Here is a 24,915-nt window from a genome sequence, read left to right as displayed (position 1 = left end):
GGAGGCTAGCACACTCCCCAGGGCCCCTCGTTCAGGTCCAGGGCTCACGGAGAAGACGTGTTAGTCTCTGGGCCAGCTGGCCCTCAGCCTCTTACAGACACGGAACTCCAGACCAATGGGCTGGTCCCCGAGACAAAGACTCAGCACGGGAGCTCTGGCCCGTGCCCACCTCCCGCCACAGCCCGATTATCACACCCCCAGAACAAAGCTCCGTCTGGTCCTGGGCAAGGGAGGCAGCACAAGAAAGAGCTGGATAGTCCAAACCCGAACACCTCAGCCTCGCAGAGCACAGGCTGGGCCAAGAAGACAGAGAAGGCTCCCAGGAAGTCAGGCACTGGTCAGTGGGAGGCAAAAGTGAAAGTGACATTCAGAGTTCAGCAACAAGGGCCCCCCACCAAAGCCTTTACGGGTGTGGGTCCAAATTCTTGGGCCTGTCACCAGGGAAGGAGAAAGGGTAAGTCAGCCAGAATCTGAGAGAAAGAGAGATATTCTCCCTTGTATTTCCCTCTAGCCTCCCTGGTCAGGTCGAGAAGTTCAGGCGGGGCTGCTATGGGGATACTGAAGGAGGAAAACGTGCCCAGGGCACTGAACAACCGGAGACGCTGAAACCCACCCTACCCTCACACCACAAGGGTGACGCAAAACACCCAGGTGCCCTCCCTCATCCCTCCTCCCCATCCCTCTTCCCCCACTCTCTACACAACGCTCCAAAGACCCAGAAGCTAGTGGAGCAGCTAAGGAACATGCCCCAGTCCCAACCTCACCTCATACCAGCCCTCACCCCTAGCTTCTGGCTCGTCCAGCTAAGAAGCATCCAAGCTGCTCCTCTATTTTCTTGCCTCCTTGAGCAACATCTCGCAGTGGCCGCAAGTCCCCTCCACTGAGTGAGGCTCAGACACACTTGCCTCCCCATTCCTCTGGACAGGGAGAAATGGTTGAAGCAGCCCTTTCTCTATTCCAGCTCAGCTGATGCAAGAACATTCCCCCGCATGAGATCCCCGGGCAGCACAGAACCGCTGCAAAGCCTCCTCAGAGAAGAGAGGCCAGTGAGGCCCCAGCGTTGGCAGAGCCTGGATCCTGAGCAGGGGGGCAGCTGAAAACTGGAGTCTGCCCTGTCCCCTGCGGCAGCCACACCGGGTGCTCCCAAGGGCCCTGGGCAGCAACGACACGTGACAATTCCTCTCAAACTAGAGGAAACAGACCTGTACCCTGCTCAGGGCTGGGAGGCAGATGGGGCTGTGCCCCTGATCCCCACAGCTCTGGACCTCAGCTCTGGGCGACCGTGCATACAAAGCTTTTTCCCAGTAGTAAAGGAAGAGGCCTCCCTCCCCAAACCCGTTTGCTGTTCTGGGGAATCTCGTTCCCACAGTCCTTCTGATATGACTGAATTTCGGACGGCTACATGCTATACACTCCCATCCTGGGAAAGCAGTGCCTGTGTGGACCTGAGCACTGCTGCTGGCTTCCCAGAAATCCTGGCCCAGCAAGTTGTACGGAGAAAACTGGGAAACCGATGGCTCCAATCAAATGAGGGAATAGAGGACCCTCTCTTCCGAAGATCCCACAGTCTTATCTGGAGGGTTCTCCACTAGGGCCACTCCTCTCTGTATCATGTTCACTCACTAAGACTATGTCCTTCAGCCCCCCACCCCGGCCTAAGGCAGAGATAACACAGAGACAGAGACAAGGGCGGGAGTGGTCAAGGGCAAGGGCACCTGACCTTCCTTTCTCTTCAGAGACCTACGCTGAGACACACGCTTTACTTGAACAAAACTGAAGCCCCCACTGAAGAGAATGAGGCCAGAATTAAAATAAAAGCCAAAAATAAACCCAACCCAGCCTAGACAACTGGCTTTTTGCTGTTGCTCAAACACAAGTTTGCCAACACAACATCCTCCCAGTTGTTGGAGGGCCGTTCTCCACAGTGTCCTACATTTCTGACCTTCTGAGCAAGAGGAATTAATGGTTCCAGACTATCTTTTCAAAGATGTTTATAGAGCAAACAGCCTTGGAAGACAGTGTCTCCTTGCAGGACAGAGGCAGATTTGTTTGCTGACCAGAATGAAAAGGATAAGTCTCCTCATGGGGCAAAGGTTTGCTAGCAGCCCCTTGAAAAGCTTGGGGTTTCGTAAGCTTGAGGTTCCTCAAGCTTGAGGTTCCTCAAGCTTGAGGTTCCTCAGCTGGGATGCAGACCCACCATGTGTGCAGCCTCTACCTGGACCTCCTCCCCACTGCCGCATGGGACTGGGGAGCAAGGGGAACCCATGTGAACATCAAGGTCACGTGGCCTGCTGTGCCATGAGAAACAAAGTCCTTTGTCTGTGATCCAAGCGTCTGTGTCTTCTGCCAGCGTCTGTGAACTGGGGCGGGCTAGACTTGTTAGCTTGCAAGCAGAGTGAAATCTCAGATACTTTCACAGTTCTTGACACCACTTACTTTAAGGGAAGAGTAGGAGAGATACATATTAAGGACCAGGCATTGTGCTAGGTACTTTGATATATATTTTATCTCATTTAATCCTGACCATAATCCTGTGAAGTGTTATTACTATTATTATTGTTGTTGTTACCATCAAAATATCATCATCACCATTTCATAAGAGAAAAGGTTTCAAAAAAGTTAAGTGATTTGCCTAAGGATACACAGCTAAGAAAGGGCACCTGTTGGACTCCAAAGCCTTTCGAAAATAAAAGGAAGGGATGATGTGGTTTCCCCCTTCTTGTGGTCCCAGAAGCCCTTTGGGTTCCAATTCATTCAAGGCCAGGCTTTAATCTCTTAGCTGCTCAGTCTTTTAAGCTGCTTTCTCTGATGCCCGTTTCCTGAAGAAGTTCCAGAAGCTGGGCCAGGTCTGCCCACAGCGAATGAAGTGGAACCTGGAAGTGCCCCTCCTGCAGCCATTCTTTTGCAGCACCACAGATGAGCCAGCCCCCCACTCTACCCCTGCTTACCCACAATATCTTCATAGGCATTCTCTTCTAAAGTGCTTTTGGATCCAAACTTGGGTTGGCTCTCAGTACCATTCTCAGTGGGAGAAGAGGGGTACAGGGACTGGAGACTGGATGCATCCTCAAACTCAAAGGATTTTCTGTGGATAACAAAGAGGTTGAGTCATTCCGGCGGAACCCGACTCCTGCTGCCCTGGTGGGGAATGGCCGAGGGCAAGAGCAAAGACCGGAGGTCCTCCTCACAAAACCAGCTACCGAGCAAAGCATCAAGATGGGTCCAAACTTGCCATCCAGATGAAGAGACAGATGGTCTGAAAGGCCCCAGCCCCGGTGCCTGCAAATAATACCAATAACAACTACCACAGCTGAAAGGGATGTTATGTGTCAGATGCTGTGTCATATGCTCTACACGTGTTGGCCCATTAATCTTCACAATGCCGCTACCAGGTATCGTGCCACTTTAAGACTGATTAGCTGGAGGCTCAGGGAGATGAACTGATAGAGGTAAGACTCGCCCAGGACGTCTGACTCCAGGGTCTGAGCTTTTGACTTGGGCCTCCAAGCCCCGGAGAACATCATTTTTGAGAAGTATCTGCCATTACCAGAGGAACTGAGTGCCTCACCTGCTCTTAAGAGTCTCACATCATGCCTGTATCCGAGCAAGGTCTCTGGCACTGAGTAGGCAGCAAGGGCTCAACATTGGATGGGTGATGCTCACGGCTGTTTGGGGGTTGGGGAAGCAGCTGGTGGTGGGTGGTTTGTTGAAACAAGAAGGCGCTGAGCCCTCAAAACAAATCACACCACTTCTGAGGCAGAACTAGGAGGGGGCAGTTACAGCCAGCAGCTACTTCCATGACCCAGCTTCCCTTCAGCTCGTCACCTGCTCCTTTCCATCCCCAAATAACCTTCCCTTCTACTGCAGAACTTCAAAACCACAGCTGGTTAGCTTCTCAGACACCCTGAGCCCACAGTACCCTCTACTCCTCCCCTTCATCAGGGAGGTTCTTCCCTTCAACATCTAAGGCTTGGTCCCAGCTGCATCCTCTCCCTCTCCAAGGCAGGTCCCTCCCAGGGAGGGAGAGAAGGAAGTACACTGACTGAATCCCTCCTCTCACCCATTAACACCTCCCTCATCTTTGGGAACCATCAGACCTTTGCAGTCCTTTCTCTCTCGTTTAACGAACAACACCCCAAGAGTCCTGGGGTGCAAGTCAAGGACTAAAAGTGTCCTAAAGGCCACATCTTGTTCTCAGCTTGCCCAGCTACTGTGCAGCCCTCGACACAGCCAAACACCTCACGTTGGCCCTCTCCTCCTTCCTCTCTGTGACACGGTCCCTCCTGGTTTTCAACTGCGTCTCAAGCTCCTGCGAGGGATCCCCTTTTCCGCGTGCCTTTTCAATGCCATGGTCTCAGAGTCCTGTCTTCAGGACTCTCTTTCTCACCCTGAACTTTCTGGGGTCCCAATATTGACGACCATCACCATATCTACCATTTCTACCACGATGACTCCCAGATCTCTCTGTCACTGGCCCAGACTTTTCAACCAGCTAAACACCCAGTGGCTGAGCACAGTGGTTCCTGAATGTTGGCCCGCAGACCACTGCTGGTCTGAGAGCAAAAGCTTTCAGTGATGTATACTGGAGTCAACATCTTATGCAGGCAGTTCTCAAATCAGCAAATGACACAAATCACGTTCAGCCAAATTATCCTTGAAAATCCCTCAGGAAGGTTCCATGTCGAGGACCAACACACTGTCTTCCATTATAACTGATATAGTCAGTTAAAAACAGATTTCTTTCTCTTTGGTTGAATAGCAGAAATATATGGCTTGTATTTTTTTCTTAAATAAAAAAGTATATTAAATACAAGAATCATACCTGGCACAACAGATACAAACTTACTATTTCATGCTCCTCAGGGGAATATGCTCACTGAGTGGAAAGGCAAATAAAACAGCCTGTGCTTTTTGAACTGTTTTTCTTTTTCTGTTTTTTTTTTTTTTTTTTCCCAAGAGCACAGATTTAAATTTGCTGTTAATTCTTACTGGAAGTGACTCCACCATATATGGTATATGTGTGTGTATATATTATAAATGTAATGTGTGTGTATGTGTAGAACCTTCAGGTTGATGTAACCTCCTCCCATCCCCTTTTTTCACCTAGCTAAATGCTTCTTGCTCTTCTAAATTTAGCTCAGCGGGCTTCCCTAGTGGCGCAGTGGTTGAGAATCCGCCTGCCAGTGCAGGGAACACGGGTTTGAGCCTTGGTCTGGGAAGATCCCACATGCCGCAGAGCAACGAAGCCTGTGCGCCACAACTACTGAGCCTGTGCTCTAGAGCCCGTGAGCCACAACTACTGAGCCCAAGTGCCACAACTACTGAAGCCTGCGAGCCTAGAGCCCGTGCTCCGCAACAAGAGAAGCCACCGCAATGAGAAGCCCACGCACCGCAGTGAGAAGCCCACGCACCGCAACAAAGAGTAGCCCCGCTCTCCGCAAATAGAGAAAGCCTGTGCGCAGCAACGAAGACCCAATGCAGCCAAAAATAAATAAATATATTAAAAAAAAAAATTTAGCTCAGCAACTCCCTCTCTGAAGAGGCTTCCCCCACTCCCCACTCAGATGCCTCTTCCTCTGGGTTTCTGCAGCATCCCACCCAGACGTGGATCAGGGCACGCAGCACAGCATCTATGATTTATTTATACATCTATCTCCTGCACCAGATCACCAACTCCTTGAATGGAAGAGCCACGTCTTATGTGCCCCTGTGTCCCCTTGACCAGCACAAAGGCTTGGTGCACAGCACGCTCTAGACAGGTATTTCTAGAAACGGATGACTAAAGACAAAGCAAACACTCTTGGCAGGCTTGACATAAAGAGTCCGTGAGCATGCTGAGGTGGGCCAAAACGTGGGATTACCTTTAGCCAAGGGCTCTTCTGGCTCATGAGTCTGAACCTTTGTGATGTCTTCCTCTCATCACAGGAAAGTTTCTACATGAGATGGGATATGCTGGATGGAAGCCTGAACTATGGGGTCAGATTGAAGAATCCCCAGAAGCCAAACAAGCCTGAATGCCCACCTGACTCTGGGTTAGAACAGAAAGGCAGTGAGGGGCAGGAGGACAGGCCTTCCAAAGGAAGCTGGCTCCCAGCCTACTCCAGTTCAGAGAACAAGATGCCTGTCATCTTGCACCAACTCCAGCTGCTCCAGCTCCCAAGTCACTATAATTGTGGAGGTGGCCCGGGTACTCCCGTGTCAGGAGACTGACCAGGAAACCAATGTGACCAGGTCCTTCTTGGACATGGCCAAGAAGCAGATGAAATGCTCTCTCTCTCCTTTTTCCATCAGTCTCCCCTTTCAGGATCCAAAGATCCCCTCTTCATATAAGCCCAGAGTTCCTGTATGGCCAGGAAGCCCTCAGGAAAGAGGAAATCATGTTAAATGTGTCAACACTTCTGTGTTAATGGTAACATGCAATATTTAGATAATGCTTCAGTCAAAGACATAAATCTCTAGCTGGCATTTCAGGTAGTTACGAGGCTAAGATCTTACTAGTCCTCAAGGGACTGCCAATTCTATCTAAAAGTAAGGTGGCCCTACCCTTCCCACAGAGGAAGTTCCATCAGGGCTCTACTCCAAAGGCCAAACCCAGCCAGCACGTTCAATACACAGCATTTGGAAGAAGCGCTTTCACCCTCCCACTCACGTTTAAGTATCCTTACCCTGCAAGAGCAGAAGAACAATCAATCTTTCTCACCTAGCTCATGCTTCACCTAACATTATTTGGTGCTCCAGAACTTACAAAGCACTACTGACTGTGACCCACAACTAGAGTCTGCTTCTGCATCCTCCACTGACAAGAAAGCCGCTGTGCCCAGCTCTATGTCACCGGAGGGGCATTCGTTACCTGCTCTGGGACTTGCGGTGACCACGCATGTCCTTCTTGGGTCTCCGGGTGACTGGTGGGGCTGGGGTGGAGGGCAGGGGGGGTGGAGCAGCAGGTGTGGGTGAAGGAGGTAGACCATTGCTTGGCTTACTCTTGGGGTTCTTGTCAGCCTCATATTCAAAGGTGCGCTTGGGTTTGGGGACAGGGTTCACAGCGGAATCAGGGGAGCTCTTCGATGGCAGCAGCTGGGAGGTCGGGCTATTATTTCCAGGGGTCCCCGGCTTAGTGGAGCCACTACCTTCCCTCTCCGGGGGTGAGCCCGCCTCCCCCCCAACTCCAGCCACTCCTCCTGCCCGGCTGCCAGCGCTCACACTCGCGCTCCCTGTCGGTTCCTCCAAGGTGCCCAAGATCTCAGTCTTCCTTCTCCCTCGGTCTACACTGTAGCAGCTGCTGGGGAGCTGGGGAAGCCCCCCACCCGGCTGCTCCTTCAGGGCCTGTTCAATTTTCTGGATCCGACTCAGCACCGCTGAGCTCTCCTTCCTGCTGCCGTGCCCCCTGAGGAAGGCACTGGGCTCACTCCGGCCTGGCCGTTTCTCCAGACGGTAGAAAGAGTCCCGGACAGGGAGTGCCTCTCCCTCCTCCTCGGTCTCAGGGTAGGAACACTCGGAGAAGGTCCTGCTCATCCTCCGGAGGCCCTTGAAGTCGAAGGTCTTTTCTGAGCTGCAGGGGGACGGCACCACACTGGGACAGCCCACACTGGGGCAGCCCTCACTGGCCACCCACTCGCCCCCAGAGCCCTCCCGCTTCTCTCCACAAATGCTCATCCTGGGCGAAGCCTCTCGGCGACCCTCCCATGCTGAAATCTTCTCCCGGATGCCCAGGCTGTGGGCACGGGGGCCGGTGCGGTTCAGAAAGATGCTCCGTGGGCCCGCTGCTGACCCCAGGGACGGAGTGCTCTGGGCAAGGGGGAGGCAAGCAGCTACTCCCTCTACATCCCGGGCTGCCCCCTGGACATTCTCCTTCTGCTCCTCTCTCTTGCACACTGAAGGGCTTCTGTCCAAATAACCGAAGCTGGTGGCCTTGAGGGGACAGATGGGTGGTGAAGTGTCTGGGGAGGGGGCTTGAGGATTTTGGGGTGAAGGATCACGGGGATGCCAGTCCTTGAGGAGCAGCCGGGAACTGCAGCGGCTTGGGTACCTGCAGGCTGACGTTTCACTGTCACTGAGCGGGTAGATGGGACTCCTCGGTGGGGAGAGAACTGGAGGTGGAGAGACTGACTGAGACCTAAGAGGAAAAAAAAAAAAAAAAAAAGAAGAAGAAGAGAAAATGGCAGTGAGTGGCCTGACAACACTGTTTCATTCTTAAAGAGCTCAGCATCCCTTTCCTATAGGACTCGCAAGCTCAAAGTACTGTATACAAGTAACGGACCTTCCAAGGCTGTCCTCAAGGAAAGAAACAGCTCCTTATCCACAGCAGGCTAAACTCAATGGTCCTCTCTGCCCAATTCATCCCTAGAGACCCTGAGTACTGTCTGCAACAGAAGCCAGTTCTATGACAGGCCAGGGTATCCCCAAAGTCCACATCTGCCGATCAGAGAACAGTAAGATCAGTGGTGTGCTGCTAAATGTTTAACAGTCGGCTCCTTGGGCGAGAAAGCGTAGATATGTAGCATCTGCCAACTTCCACAGCATAAATATTCCTACTATGGCTGATTTCAAACCAGCAATGTGACCTCATTGGATGTGGACTTGGGAAGAAACACTAATGATCAACTCTCATGAACTGTTACAAAGCATCTCCAGCATGCCACTTCCCAAAGTGGCCCCAAATATGCACTCAAGCCCTTTGATCTATCTCCTTGACAAGCCCCATCTCCCCCGAGGCTTCTGCTACTAGACGCAAGATACCGCACCTCAGCTTGGGTCTTGATCAGAACTCAGATTCTTGAAGGTCTCAAAAGGATCAGGAGGGCCCTTGAAGAAAGAATCCTTTCCACGCTCTCAATGAGAAGGCTAACGGGGAGGGGAGACCAGCTCCTTCGCAGCTCTAGCCTCTAGCAGTGGCATCACATCAAACAAGCATCAGCCATTCCCCAGCTCCAAATCAACACCCTGGTCTTAGCAACTATCGGGAACAGTTCTAAATCAATGTTTTTACCTATATTTACTCACTGAATCTTCACAAAAACTCTGTCATATTATACTTTATTATTATCTTCATTTTGCAAATGAAAAACACTGAGGCATACAAAGATTAAATATCTCATTCAAGGTCTCTAGCTGGTACGTGGTGAAGCCAGGACTACACTATATTGCTGCTCTAAAGAGGAAGCAGTGGCCTCTGTCATCTTTGTGAACTGCCTGGCCCCCAGACATAGGTCAGCAGAAATCCCTACAGCACTGAGCACAGCCCTGTCTCCAATGTAGCGTTTGTAAGTATCAGGGAACCTTTTAGTCTTCGCTACTAGACCACGATTTCTTCCAGGTAGAGGGACACATACTCCGTGTCTAGAAGGTGCTCAGTAAATGATGAACAAATAAAGACAAGAAAAGGTAAAGGTGAGCTTACCGAAGAGAACCATGGGCATACGTCCTCTTCAGCACACTTTTCTAGTTGTCTACTAGGGTCATCAACGTCAACTTTCAGAATTTTTCCCAAACCGTTTTAGTTCAAAGACAGCAGGGCTTTGCCAACACTGCATGCTACCAAGGCCTACCTGACCCTAATGCTGTGGCCCTCAAAGCCAAGCGGTCCAGCCTCGCAGGCTCCAGAGCGCCACGCCATCCACGGAACGCAGCCAGCTGCCCCTGAGCCAGGCTGCAGTCACTGCTCCATCACACACAGAAAACTGCAGCTCGGGTGAGTCAGGGATTGGCCAGCAATTCCCTGTTGGGTCATAGCCTCTGGCTGCCCCCGATCAACAGGAAACCTCAACATGCTTAAGTTGTTTTTAAAAGGGCAAGTCAAACAAGAGCCCTCCCACGTGTACATGGGCACAGATGAGAGAAATTCGTTGCCCAGCCAAGCCGATGACCAAAGACACTCTGCTCGGCAAGGAGGTGTGAAAAGAGTAAGCCTCGGTACTCCCTAGGGTAGGCAGTGGTAGGGCAACGAGCCAAGCTTGAGCCTGGGGAGAGCCCAACCTACTCACAATCGAGAAAAGCCCAGGCCCCTCACTTTTTTCACAGAACCATGGATGCAAAGGGTCGTCAGTCCAGCCCTGTAAGCCAACAAGTGTCTGGGCTACACAAAGGACTCTACGTTTCAGTTATTCTCAGTTGGAGGCGGGAGAAGATGCCTTTTATAGAGGATGACCTTATCATGTGTTTATTCATTTAATAAATACTTAGTGAGCACCTACTATGTGCCAGGCCCTGTTCTACATGCTAGATACAAGAATAAACAAGAGACAAAAATTCATGTCCTCATGAAGCTTGAACTCTAGTTGGTGATGGCCAGTACCCAATGAGATGCAGAATCTTTTAGGAAGCCTTTTCAAACTACATATGCCTCATTTCTCCAGACATTGTGATACATGCTCCCCTAGCGATGTATCTCTTTAACCCTCAAGGTGAGAATTCACCGGTCCATGAAGCCACCTATGGGGGGGGTGGAGGGGCGGGGGGTGGCTCCCAGAGGGGGACAGAAAAACAGTGAGAACCTCTGGTCTGTTTGATTCCAGCATGCTTCCAATGATTTCAGAAAGGATAATTCTGTAACTTCCCTCAGTAGTTCAAACATGGAGAAATTCCCACAAGTTAAGACATTCTCTCAATGCCTAGTCTGCTTTAACCGAGGTTTAGTTTTTCTCCTCTCGTGAAGGATAAAACAGAGAAGAGACTGGTCCTTTCCTCTAAAGGTCCTGGTCTTCGGATCTTTGCTGATCTGAGGCCCAGAGCTGCAAGCGCTCCTCGCCCAGCCACCCCACACAGGCCAGGCCCAATGTGCTCCAGCAACTCGGGGTGAAAAGCGGGCCTGCCTATGCTGACCTGGAGCCCAGGCATCCACTGGTTCATCACAGAGAAGGCAATGTTCACTCACTCCACGATCATAGATTAAGGCCCTGCCCTCATGGGGCTCCGGATGCTCACCTGAGGGTAGAACTCAAGGCATCTCTCTACATGTTTCTGATGCTACCTGTTATCAGGAATGTGACCATGGGCAAAGCCACACACTCCCTTTGAGCTGCCAGTTTCAATTCCTCAGAATTGTTCCAACTGTATCACAGGGTTGTCGTAACGGGCACATGTGACTATGGATATGAAACGATGTCATACATTGTAACTCATTATTACTGTTAATTATTAGTAGTAAGTTTTTCACCAGGTTATCTAGGCCAGTTGTTCTCAGTAGAGGGTAAGAACATCACAGTTGCTGGGTTTAAGTTCCAGCACAGCCACTAACAAGTTACATGATTTTGAGCAAATAACTTCCTCTAAGCCTCAGTTTCCTTATCTGTAAAATGGAGGTTAAAAGGACACAGATCTCAGAGGATTGCTGGAAGGAACAGAGACAATACGCATCAAGTGTTGCGCTCTGCGGCTCACACCAGTACTCAATCTCAGCTTAATAATCACTAGTATTAACAAGGAGCTGCCTGATCAGAATAACCACTTGGCAAACTTTTCAAAACAGTTTACCTCTGTCCTTGGATTCTAAACATTTGGGGTGCGAGGGGAAAGGAGTAAATTAAATACGGCCATAAATTCTTTGCAGCTCATGCTATCAAAAGGTTGAGTCTATTCTTCTGCCCCTTGAATCTAGGCTGACCTTGTGATTTGCTTTGATGAATAGAATATGGTGGAAAATAAGTTGTCTCAGTTCCAAACTTGAGGCCTCAAGAAGCCTTGCAGTTTCCGCTTCACGCGCTTGGAACGCTGCCCCAAGACTGTCACGTAAGAAAGCCAGTCTAATGTTTCAGAGGAAGAGAGGCCATGCGCAGCATCACTGTAGTCCCTCAGCCGACAGCCAGCCACCACATGGGCCTGACACATGGTGAGGTCATCTTGGACCCAACTGAACCAGTTACATGAGCGAGCCCGGGGAAGCCAGTAGAGGAACTTCCCAGTGAACGCACAGAAACACAAGAAATCATAGATTGTTCTAGCCCACTAAGTCTTAGGGTGGTTTGCTACAATGCAATAGTAAAATGATGTTGTGGGAAAGGCACTGTGTGTAACTGGCCCTCCCCACCCCAGTGCAGGACCAGGGCCCTGGGCCTTCCATCCCCGTGCCTCTCTCTTCCTCCACTTCCCTACAGACCAGCTGCCAAGGTCTGAATGTTTGGACTGCATCCCTCTCCCCGGCTCTCTCTCACCCTACTAGAGGCTCTGGCACTCTTTTGGGAGTCTCCCCTGAACACTCCCTAGAAATGAAGCTAGTCCTGCAATCCCAAGAGTCAGCTTCCATCAGTCCTTGCTCCCAGGTTGAGGGAGGGCTCAGGAGAATCTGTTACCTAGAGAACAGGGAGGCTTAAGGAGGAACACACTGGGGGCTAGCAGTCAGGATGCGTGTGTCCTTGTGACAGTGAGTTTACACAACAGGTGGCACGTCCTTGGCATGGATGGGAGAGGGTGCTCGCTCTTGGGCTTCAGTTTCACTCTCTAGTTGTTTCCCGGTTCCTCAAACTGAGGTTGGAAGTGAAAGCAATTCTCCCCCTGTTGGACAAGGAAAGGCTACGGCCAAGAGAATGACAGTGCTGGGACCCGGGCTGCCTTAGGAAGCCAAGCACCTGAGCAAAGCCTTCTTTTGGGTCTGGTCTCCCATTCTGCCACTGACCGTCTCCAGCTTCACTTCTTCAGGGCTCTTGGACAGCTCCTTGCCACCCTTCCCTGAACCCTGAACAAGGGAACAAAGGAAGCCACCTACTCCCCAGGCCACAGTGTGCTAACTGTACCAGGCTTAAGACACACCTTGGTTCTCCATCCATTCAACCAGTATTTACTGAGCACCAACTATATACCAGGTACTATTTTAGGCATTAAGGACTGGCAGAGACTAAAAATAGACAGTCTCTCTCTACAGGTTACATTCTTTTTTTTTTTTAATTTATTATTATTTATTTATTTATTGGCTGCGTTGGGTCTTCACTGCTGCACGCAGGCTTTCTCTAGTTGTGGAAAGCAGGGGCTACTCTTTGTTGCAGTGCGTGGGCTTCTCATTACGGTGGCTTCTCTTGTTGTGGAGCACGGGCTCTAGGCGCATGCGTGGGCTTCAGTAGTTGCAGCACGCAGGCTCAGTAGTTGTGACGTGTGGGCTCTAGAGCACAGGCTCAGTATTGTGGCACACAGGCTTAGTTGCTTCGCAGCATGTGCGATCTTCCCAGGCCAGGGATTGAACCCATGTCCCCTGCAATGGCAGGCGGATTCTTAACCACTGCGCCACCAGGGAAGTCTCTCTACAGGTAACATTCTGGTGGAGGGAGACGGTATGGCTTTAGTTGTCTCGAGTGAACAGACAATAAAGAAACCAACCCTGTGAGATGGTTGTGGGGCCAGTGAAGAAGAATAAAGCAGGGTAAAGGGGTAGAGCTTAACAGTGAAGCAGATCAGGGGAGACCCCTCTGCCAGGGAACATGGGAACAGAACCTTGAGGAAGTAAGCAACGTGTATATCCAGGGCGGGGGGGGGGGCAGCGGGAATGTTCCAGACAAGAGCAGCAGTAGGGCAGAGGCTCGAGGCAACTGCAAACTTACTGTACTCTGGGGGCAACAAAGGGGCCAGTGTGGCCAGCGTGGAGTAAGAAGAGGAGGAGTGGGCTGGAGATCAGTCAGAAGCACCAGAGAATCCCATGGACCAACAACGAGGCTTGGGCTTTTACTCTGAGAGAGAAAGGAAGCTCTTGAAGGGATACGAGCAGAAGAATGACATGCTCTGACTCCATATGAGAGAATGAAGTGTAGGGATGCAGGGGTGGCCACAGGGAGATTACTTAAAGGCTACTGTAACAATCCAGGCAAGAGGTTACAACCGCTTGGATTAGAACGGCAGATCTATCAACATCTATCTTGAGGGCTGTGCCAATCAGAGTTGCTGACGAAGTGGATGAGAGGTATGAGAGACAAAGGGAAGTCAAGGATGAATCACAGTTTCTGGCCTGAGCACCTGGTAGAAAGGAGTCAAGGTTACAGCTTTCCATTTCGGGTTCATCAGTAGTATATAGATACTATGTAAAACTATATGGCTAGATGAACCATCAAGGGAGTCAGCCTATCTAGAGAAGTCCAAGGGTTGAACCCCGGGGCACTCCAGCATTTCCGGCTTATGTAGAGGAGGAACAACTAGCAAAGGAAACTGACTGGAAGAGCACGTAGTGAGGAAGGAAGGAAACCACGAGGAGGGATATCCTGAGACCTTCGAGAAATAGGGAGTGATCAGCTGAGCCAGATCTGCTAACAACTGAGCAAGGGGAAGACTGCAGAGTGATCCCTAGATTTAGGTAGTCACTGTGACCTTGAGAAGAGAGGTTCTGGTGGCAAGGTAGGGAGGGAAGGCTGACTGGAAGGAATTCAAGAAATGGAAGACAGAAAGTGGAGGTAAAGAGCTCAGACAGCCCTTTCAAAGGGTTTCCCTAAAGGGGAAACAAGGCAACGACGTGGCAGTTCGAGGGGAATGTGGGGTACAGAGCGTTTTGTTGGTGGGTTTGAGCTCAGAGTTATTAGAGCATGCTTAAATGATGACTGGAATAATCCAGTAGAGAGGGAAAAAGCCGTTAATGCAGGACAAGAGTATAAGTGCAGGCAGTGAGCAAAGTGAGCAGGCAGTGAAGGGCTGGGGACCCAATGCCCATCTACAAGGCACGCCTTAGACTGAAGAACCCCATTTGCTCTCATTCCCATGTACCCAGGCTGAGTGTTTTCTCACACGATCTCATTCCTATGTTGCTTTATGCTTCCTTCACTGCGGCTTTGACTCCTGCATATATTTCCAATTCATTCCACAGAGGGAAGAAAAGATCCAGAGATGTTCTTTCTTCCTGTCCTTCAAGCATCTGGATCCAGCTTCCTCCCCAACCTCAATGATCTACTCAATGCCTAAGTCCTATCAATTCTACGTCCTTCATATCTCTCAGATCTGTCCCTCCTGTGCCATTCCCACTGCTACTGCTGCTGCCTTGATTCAGATCTTATCTACCGGGACCATTCACACAAGCTCTCAACTTCTCTCTCTGTCTTCCGTCTTAACCCAGTTCCAAGTCCATCCTCTCGTCTCCTGACATCTTTCAAAAATACAAAACTCGTCATGCTTCAAACTCCCCACTACATACAGAATGAAATGCAAATTCATTGGCATGGATCACAAGGCCCCCATGATGTGGTCCCTATTTTTCCTTTATCATTTCATACTGTCTTTTCCTCCAAACAAATCTGCATCCCACTCTTAGTCACATCAAACTCCTTGCTTTTCACAACTTTAGGCCTTCATGCATTCAATATTCCCTTTGCCTGCAGTGCTGCCTTGTGTCCACTTACATGTCTCTGTAACTCCTCTATGGGATCTCTCTTCACCCTACCCCCTCACCCAGGTGGAGATGTCTGATTTTTGATGCCTCCACTGTGCCTGGAAAAATGTCTACTACGGTACTTATAACACTTTACTTGACTATATTTTTCCTCACCTGCCTCCCTTACTAGACTATGAGTGAAGTACTTGAAGGTGGTGACAGGGTCTTATTAATCTTGATATAACCTGCTCTTTGTACTGCATCTAGAATTTAGTAGGATTTAATGCATCTGTGCTGAGTGACTAAATGAATGAATACAAAAATAAATGATTAAAACCTAGGTCTCCTTATTACTCCTCAGGGCACTGTTTACAGACTTCATTGCCTCTCTCTTTGTGCCATATGACCTGAAGAACAACACAGAAAGGTACATAAAGCACTTAGTGCAGCCCAGCATGGCTGTCAGTCCCTAAAGCCCTCTCCCATAAGGCAAAAATCGTACCCTAGACCAAGAGTCTAGAGACCTGGGTTCTGCTCTGGTCCTGGTTCCATCACTTCCTGGATGGGTTCATAAGCAAAGTCACCTGAATTCTCTGAGCCTCAGGTTCTTTTGTTTTTTTTTTTTAAAAGAATGGTTAAATACATGTATGTACGTATGTATGTACATATGTATGTATGTATGTATGCATTTATTTTTTTACCACACCACGTGGCTTGTGGGATCTTAGTTCCCCGACCAGGGATCAAACCCGTGCCCCCTGCCTTGGAAACATGGAGTCTTAACAACTGGGCCGCCAGGGAAGTTCCCTCAGGTTCTTTATCTACAAAACAGGAGGAAAACACTTGCTCTGAGTATCCTCACATACTAGCTGTGTGACTAAAATGATGTAAATTTTAAAAATGTTTGAACACCGTTAAAAGTTCCGTGAAGACAGGAGAAATATAAAAGAAAAGTAAATACACAGCAGCTAAGACGCTTAATATGCTGCTCTTATCACCTCTTTACTGCTCTTTATTCTAAAATCTCAGAGCTTGCCCCTGGGGAGGCAGACACTGTGAAACTGGGCGCTTGTGCCACCACCTTGTCAGCAGACAGCCAGCTCTGCTCCTCAGCAAAGGCGTGGATGCCAACGCTGCAGCACATGACTGGCCAAATCCAACATTTACAAGAGGGAGTAAGATAAACAGAAGGAGAAAGAGAGAAAGGGGGCGGGGGAGAATGCAAAGGAAATTTAACAGAGGAGCATAAGCACACACACACACACACACGTGAACACATGCACACGCACACACACAGACAAACGTATATAAGACAAGTGAGTAGGACAGAAAGGGCATGAACTAAGGTAGAATGAGAAACAAACTTAAAGAGAGGGCAACGTGTGTGTGCTCATGCACGTGCACATGTACAGACAGAAAGTGAGAGTTAAAGTGCGAAATACGTGCCCTTCCTTCCAGTACTGTTTCACAAGAATACAACCTAACCCTTGGGTTAGTGACCTGGGCCATCCTCCAGTAACATAGCAGGAAGCATTCATGCCAAGGGACACCCCATATATTGTCAAGGTCACCTAGGGACTTTTTGGGAGGGAAGGCTGTCTTTAGTCCTTGATGACAAGACAGTTCTGAGCTCAGCATGCTCTGGCCACAGAGCTCCTGAAGTGTCAGTATCAGGAAGCAAACCAAATTGGGGCCAGTTGGAGAAGGCTCCTGGGAGTCCAGGAAACAGCCCCAGAGGCACCAAGATGGGCTGTGGGCTCCATGAAGTGAGCCTGTCCACAGATTAAGGTTACACAGGGCCCAGCTTCCAACATGCCTAGTCCCTACTGAGTAGGTGTCTAACTGCTTCCAAATGAAACTGCCTGGGAGTTGGCCAACCACCATCCCAGGGCTGCTCAACTAAAGCGGGTCCTGGTGGCTCAGGGGGCAGCAGCATCCTCCCATCACTATGTGACCGCCCCAAGTCTGGAGATGGCATGCTCACTGCACTCCCCCAAGGCCATATTCTGAGGCACCCAGAAGGAGAAAAGGGAGGAAGTCTGCCTGAGTCCTATCAGCAAGTCCAGAAGTTTGTTCCCCAGGCCAGAGCAGGGGCTCAGTTCAGTAACGGACACCCCACTCTGGGACAAAAGTCAAAAAGAGGGTGACACTCACAACTTGACCGTCTCGCTCCCAAATGGCTGGAAGCCCTCCGTAGGGTCCAGGACAGCCTCATCCTCCAAGTGGGGCTACATCTGGACCACTACCTACAGAGACTCAAAGTCAATCACAGCTTGTCAGGGTAAGTAGAACAGTAGCTAGGGTCAGAGCAGAAACTGAGTCACCTTGTCACCTCCAGAAAGCACATCTACCTGCCTGTCATCTAGCTGATTTCTAGGGAAGCACAAGGAGAATTGGTGAGCTCTTCTCTGGGAAGGAACCCCAAGTCCTCTAGGAAGTAATGGCAATGAACATAAAGAGAGCATTTATAAGACAGACGCCTTCTCTGAGACAGGTAAAAAAATGACGCCTTATGGGAACGTCCCCAATGCCCTAGGTCCAGCAAAAATGGAACTGCTGTATAAAGCAGAACCAGGCGCTACGCAAAGCCAAGAGGGAGAGAAAGGTAGCTGCAGGAAACCATGCTAAAGACATTTGTGATGGTTTCAAAACATGGTCCCCAAATTCTTTGACATGCCTGCTGTCAACATGACCGCTTCTCTTGAATCTGGGCTCTGTGATTGCTTGACCAATAGAATATGGTAGAACTAACTGAATCTGTGCTACTTTTCAGGCCCAGGCCTCAGGAAACCAACAGCTTCTACTTCCTGTCTCTCAGGCTGTGAGAGAGCCCAGGGCATGTGGAGAGGGTAGGTGTTCTGATGGACAGTCTCAGCTGGGGTCCCAGCAACAGCCAGCATCAACCCCCAGACATGTGAGGTAAGATGCCTCCAGGAAACACCAGCCCCTAGCCACTGAGTCACCCTAAGCCTTGAAGTCTTTCCAGCTGAGGTCCCAGACATCATGAGCAGGGAGCAGCCATCCCTGTGGTCTCTGTCTGAAATCCTAAACTACAGAGTCTGTGAGCAGAATCAAATGGTTGTTTCACACTATAAAATTTGTGGTAGTTTTACAACGGTAGATACCTGACACAGATTTGGGTACCTAGAAGTGGAATGCTATTGACACAAGATCCTAAAACATTGACCGTGGGACTGGGTGATGGTTGTTGGGGGTGCTTAAGGCAAAAATAAGGAAAACGTTCGAAGCTAGAGGAAAGGGGACCCTCATAATGTTGAAAAGTTTGGCAACTCTGTCACCTGTGGTAACATAGAAAATAGGAAGTATATCTCATATATTAGATGAACTAGCCAAAGACATTTCCAGGCAGAGTGCCAAAGGTGCCCTCTGACTCCTCGCTGTCTCTAGTGAAAGGAAAAAGAGATGAGCCAAACAGGGAACCGTTTTCAAACAAAATTTAAAGGAAACATAAATGAGAAAGGGCTTTCTGAGTTAGAAAATAAAACTTGTTTCAGTCTCTGTCTCTCTAGACAAGAAAAAATTCTCAAATTAAAAAATGGTTTCCAGGGCTTCCCTGGTGGCGCAGTGGTTGAGAGTCCGCCTGCCGATGCAGGGGACACGGGTTCGTGCCCCGGTCCGGGAAGATCCCACATGCCGCGGAGCGGCTGGGCCCGTGAGCCATGGCCGCTGAGCCTGCGTGTCCGGAGCGTGTGCTCCGCAACGGGAGAAGTCGGAACAGTGAGAGGCCCGCGTACCAGAAAAAAAAAAAAAAAAACGGCTTCCAGATTGTGGTAACAGTTACACTCCGTGGGTGTGTGTATGTGTGTATATGAACTCATCAAATTGAAAACTTTATTCTTTTGGTTTTTTGTTTTGTTTTGTTTTAACATCTTTATTGGAGTATAACTGCTTTACAATGGTGTGTTAGTTTCAAACTGAAAACTTTAAATTGCATTTATGGTACTTTAATTATCCCTCAATAAATCTTTTTAAAAAAATCTAGAGTGGGACTGAAAGATCCTTTGCCAAGACCTAAGGAAGATTTAAAGTACTGCCTCACAGAATCTTACACACAGACAGACAAAAGGCCTTCTAAGGATCTTAAGGGTGAGCCCTGAAGATCCTCTGTAAATAATAAGGCCTCTAAGACTCTTTTTTTTTTTTTAGCCCCGCCAGACACCCGCCCCCCCTCTAAGACTCTTAACAACCAGTGTCCCATAGCAATCTCACAGGGAAAAATCCACTTATCCACCTTCTGAGGTACTACAAGTGCCATGTGGAGGCTCTAAACCAAGGGCTCTAAGAGTGAATACAGAGAGGGGAGGGGAATCCTTCCTAGCGGAGTGGTCAAGAAAAGGACTGGGAGGGAAGTAACATCTGCATCCAGACTGGCAGAAATGTAAGGTTTGCATTAGAGAGCAGTGCAAGATTAAGACAGAAAGAAAAACCAGGGTTTTTTATGGAAGCCCAACAAAGCAAGCCAAGTTTGACTGTATCATAGATGACAGTAGTTTTTGAGCAGGGAAATCCCAGTCATGTTTATAGGGAGGTGAATGTAGAGGTACAATAAAATAACAGAAGGAACAGGAGAGCTAGGCTTGCGTTCCTCCCCCTGTTAGCTTTGTATCCTTGGGGAGTACCTCCTCTTCTCTGTGTCTGTTAGCCAAACTGTCAAACAAGTGGGTGAGACCAAATGAGCTCCAAGGTTCCTCTTCAGCTCTGCCTTTCTCAGAGTCTATGGACTGAATGGAAAGGGAATCCAAAGTTAACAAGACCTATCATGGAAGATACTATAAAGAGTCAAAGAATACAAGTAGCCTATGCTCTAAGAGGCTGATCGCCCAGCCATCTAGACAACTGGTCAACCAACAGTTAGTCTTCTAGGTACCAGGCACAGTTCCAGGCTCAGAGGAAACAGAAAGCAGTCAAAGTCCTTGACCCCAAGAAGTCTACACTTTTACAGGCACCCAAGTTTCCCACACATACATCCAGAGGTAAGGTTTCCAAAACACAATACAGACAGCCTATATTTGCAAGTCACAATGATCCAGATGCTGGAGTTTCACAGTGAAGCAGCTGTTGAGGAAATAAGCAGACATGACAAGTCTTCTGAGAACAGCCCCTGCTGCCTGCCAAGTCTCACAGTACAAGTGAAATCTCCTGAGAGCAACAAGTGGCAAAGTTTACCCCATCTAGATGGCCGAACTAGCTCTCAACATAACACTTTCTTAGCAACCATTAGCATGACCATTTCTTTTTTTTTTTGGCTGCGTTGGGTTTTTCGTTGCTGCATGCAGGCTTTCTCTAGTTGCGGTGAGCAGGGGCTACTCTTGGTTGAAGTGTGCGGGCTTCTTATTGCGGTGGCTTCTCTTGTAGCGGAGCATGGGCTCTAGGTGCGCGGGCTTCAGTAGTTGTGGCATGCGGGCTTCCGTAGTTGTGGCTCGTGGGCTGTAGAGCACAGGCTCAGGAATTGTGGCGCACGGGCTTATTTGCTTTGCGGCATGTGGGATCTTCCCAGATCGGGGATCGAACCCGTGTTCCCTGTGTTGGCAGGCGGATTCTTAACCACTGCGCCACCAGGGAAGCTCAGCATGACCATTTCTTAGCAAGCAAGTCACTAAGCTCCTTCTGGTCCCACCCAGGTCATCAACACCAACATCATAAAGCCTGACCTCTGGAATTCAGAGGAGCTTTGAGAATCTCACCTCCCACCCCCAGAAATGGATGCAGCCAAATCTAACGAGCTGGAGTGGGAACAGCCTGTGGGGAGGTGAAGCAGCTAAGGGTGAAGCAACGTGACCCTTTGTCCTCACTAACAAAGAGAAAGGGAAGCCTGCTCCAGGAGACCAAAATATAGCAAAGAACAAAACTTTGGTGGTAAAATGAGAGGTTCACATTTCCTCCTCCTGCATATCCTGCCAAATCAAGAATGGGCTATAAAGGAAAAGGAAGAGAATAAACTAGCAAAACACTCCTAAGAACCTAATAATGGAATGGAATCTAGGATCTTTACCCCAAACTAGCTTAGTGGTGGCACCAGGTGAAGTCTTATTCAAATTAAGGATATGGCCTTGCAAATACATATCTTGGCAGTTCCACAGGGTCCCATTTGCCCGTCCCCACCAGTTTTCCATGCCCCTAAGTACCCCTGCCCCCAAAGCTAGATACAAATGCCTCTCAGGATCATCAGCTTCCTCTGCCTCCATGTGGATGATGTGGAGGTCCCCAAAGCAGCCAGGGTTCAAAGGCCCAGCTTTCCAAGGTCCTAGAACCCCTGCACTCCCCAACCGAAGTCCCGGTCATACCTGGGAGTCTTTTCTCACTGGAACTCCTGGGCTGGCAATGATTAAAGGGCCCCAGGTCACAGGCAAATGTCTATCGGAAGGTCAGACTAAGAAATCTGGGTGCCAAGGTCATCAACCCAAACTGTAAAAGCCTTGAAAAAAGAGAATGGATCATCCCCCTCTTTTTCCCCTTTTTGTTTTTCAAAATTGTCATCTGGTGGTTTCTCTGTCCACCAAAGAGCCCAGCACCTACGAGGAGAGCCCTCAGAGTTCACTGACAACTTCCTAAGAACAGTCCCAGATTTGGCTGGGGGTGAAAGCAGCCAGAGAAACCACCAGATGACAATTTTGAAATAATAACAACTACAGTCCAGCAGTAGCCTCTGAGAGAAGACTGTAGCTAGCCACAGAGGCCTGTGACTCCATGCCAAAAGCCCAGGAGAGGAGGGAGGGAAGCGGAAAGGTGGCAGGAAGGAAGGGAAGTGAAGACTTGGCAGGGAAAAATGCCTTTTTTTAGGCACATCAGAGGCTCAGATATTTACAAACACCATCCGTCATGTTATGATGGCAAGCAGGCTGGGAAGCTAAAGGAAGAGCAATTTCTAAAAATGTTTAAAACATGTAGGTATATACTCCAAATAGAAACTAGGGTGCCTGTCAGCAGTTCTGATTCTGCTTTGTGACTTTATGTAAACACTGCATCTCCCATCCCGGTCCCCACAAAGCGGAAATTAGAAGAAAAAAAGAATACTTGAAGGAGCTGAGGGCTGCTGGGTACAGTAATTTCTAATTCAGGTTCTAAATATACTATTTCTTTTCATTTAAGAATAAAATGGTAAAATCACACACAATGCTTATTTCACCCATACAGTCTCATATAAAAAAGTTGGGAACCTTAATTCCCAGTCTCTATCTGCCAACTCAGAGTCAGACTGCAGAGTAAGAAATGCCACCAGACTCGGGGGGGAGGGGGGAGCCCAGCAAAGTGGTTCCTGAAAAGTAGATAATGGGAGACAAAGACTCTGAGATCTAGACCTGTTTCTGCCTTGGCCACCGACACGCCCTGGGAGAGGTCAGTTTTTTTTTTTTGTTGGTGCCTGCCATCCTCAGCCTCACCCAGTTCAGGGAAGCAAGTATGCAAGCAACTCTAGTCCAGGTTAGACGGGGTGCGTGCGCAGGGGGTGTTCTCACTGGTCTTGCTGCCACAGAGTAGATATTCAATTTGTTTGTCTAAGCCCCAAGCTCTTATGTACCTAACAAGTCAGAATCTACCAATTTCTGTTCGGTTGGCACAGTCAATCCAGACCATTTCCACTGGGACCAAACGCTGCACATATGGTGTACAGAATTCCTCTTGCCTCATTCACGCCAGTCACTCCCCAGGGGCCACATCCTATGCCCCATTCTACCAACCATACCTGGATATTAGCTCTGAGTGAACCAAACATCTACCACTACCTCTGGCCAGACGTGAGTGTGTGCCATACTCCACTGGACTCAGCCTGGTAATGCACAGCCCAGACCTCCAGGAAGGAACTAGCCCGATCCCAGTGTAAGATGAGCATCCTTCTCATCACTATCCATTCTAGCGGCTGAGGTTCCAAAGGCCAAATCTGCCCAGCTGAGATTCAGCAGAAGAGGCTATGAAGGGTACGTGGCTTTAATAAAAGAGGTTCTTCTAGGACATCAGCATCCAGCCTTGGCCAAGACCTGAGAAGCCCTGGTGAGGGTTGTACAGCTATCTGTCAGCTCTGGAAGCTTCTACCCCACCACTGGGAGGAAGCTAACATTTACTGAGTGGCTTTTTGCCAGGCACTATGCTAAGCACTGACATATATTATCTCATTTAATCCTCACAGAAACTCTGTGAGATAAGTACTATTATTATTTTACAGATGAGTAACCAAAATGTTAGAGGGCATAAGAAAATGCCCTGAGATCTCACTATTTGGTAAGTAGTTAAAGTTTGGCCCAGATTATGCACCTCTATGACTGTCAGAATCATGATGATAATCATTGACATTTGGCAGGAATCCTATCCAGGACACAGGTCACTAGGTGTCCTTTGATGTTACCTTCCAGTGAGCCCCATTCCCTTAGCAGTGCTCCCCGACTCACCTGCTCAGGGTCCCTCGAGGGGCCTTAGTGCCTCCAGCTCCGTGGGTGATACTGGAATTCTTGTTGGCAGTCATGGTCATTTCTGCTCTCTGCAAACACAGAGCCCTGCAAAGAAGACAAGACCTATAAGCCAAGTTTCCATGGGCAGCGAAAAGCACCTCAAACATTTCCAGATGACCTCCAAAACTGCCAACAGGGTTTCTGTGGTGGTTAGCAGGAACCACTTTCCCACATATATTTAATTTCATGTGTTACAGATTAAGAGCCTCAAGGGATCCCTGATCTGGGTTGGGGAAGAGTCTGTGAGCTAACAGATAACTTATCACTTCACAGAAAATGATTTTAAAAACTCCATTTCCATCCTGCTTCTTCTCATTTCTTAAGTTAGAGTTTCCCAAACTTCTGGCATGCCATACAGCCTTTATGAATTTTACCATATTTGCATACCTCCTGAACAATCATTTATTCAATGTTTTTCTTTAATCAACTTGAAACTGACTTACTTTTCTTAAAATAGTTAATCTTGTTCTAAACAATTAATCATTGACAAATATTTACTGAGTGAGCACCCATGTCCTAGGCACTGCCATCCAGCAAAGAATGAAACAAAGTCTCTGCTCTCATGAAGCTTACATCCTAGTGGAGGGAAACAGACAATAAGCAGGCACAAGTCATGTGCGTGATACATAAGTGTACATTTGTGTATAATATGTATAGTGATAAGTGGTAGGAAGAAAACATGAAGCAAGGTAGAGGGAGAGTGAAGAAGATTTGTTTTTTAAAATAGGATGTTCAGGGAAGAACATCCTGATAAAGTGACATCTCAGCCAGAAACCACAGTTATGAGTTATCATATTTTTAACACCCATTAAAATAAAATTATATACTTTAAGGTATTTAAGTATTTACAAAGTGAAAAATGTCTGTACATGTACCATATACAGTTAGCTAATATAGTAACATTATTTTATGCTAAAATAAGAAAAGGAAGAAAAATGTTAAAACTTAAGGGTACATCCAGACTGGAAATTGTCTCCTATTTGCAGATGGTATGATCCTCCACATAGAAAATCATAACAATTCCACTAAAACACTCTTAAACTAACGTATAAAGTCAAGCAAGTTTGCAGGATACAAAGTAATATTTAAAAAATCAATTTTCTTTCTATATACTAGCAATGAACAATCTGAAAATGAAATTTTAAAAATTCCATTAATAATAGCAGCAAAAAGAATAAAATA

General features: G+C 48.5%; 1 protein-coding gene across 9 annotated transcripts in view; it reads right to left on the bottom strand.

Annotated features, from left to right (window-relative positions):
• Window positions 1-24,915, bottom strand: part of DENND2B (DENN domain containing 2B) — a 176,654-nt gene that overhangs the window by 29,808 nt on the left and 121,931 nt on the right. For 8 of the 9 annotated variants that reach the window (XM_089915191.1, XM_089915193.1, XM_089915195.1 and 5 more), the window contains 3 exons: window positions 23,674-23,778; window positions 6,851-8,113; window positions 2,949-3,085 (listed from right to left, as the gene is read on the bottom strand). In XM_089915191.1, the coding sequence (XP_089771317.1) occupies window positions 2,949-3,085; window positions 6,851-8,113; window positions 23,674-23,753 (1,480 nt within the window). In that variant the 5' untranslated portion in view covers window positions 23,754-23,778. The remainder of the gene's footprint in view (window positions 1-2,948; window positions 3,086-6,850; window positions 8,114-23,673; window positions 23,779-24,915) is intronic. The other variant, XM_089915198.1, reaches the window with a different exon arrangement.

Source organism: Delphinapterus leucas, chromosome 7 (assembly GCF_059928025.1).
Source record: "Delphinapterus leucas isolate spDelLeu-1000000601 "Yukka" chromosome 7, BTC_Dleu_Yukka2, whole genome shotgun sequence".
In the NCBI taxonomy this organism is placed as follows: Eukaryota; Metazoa; Chordata; class Mammalia; order Artiodactyla; family Monodontidae; genus Delphinapterus; species Delphinapterus leucas.
This window is presented reverse-complemented; position numbering and strand designations above follow the sequence as displayed.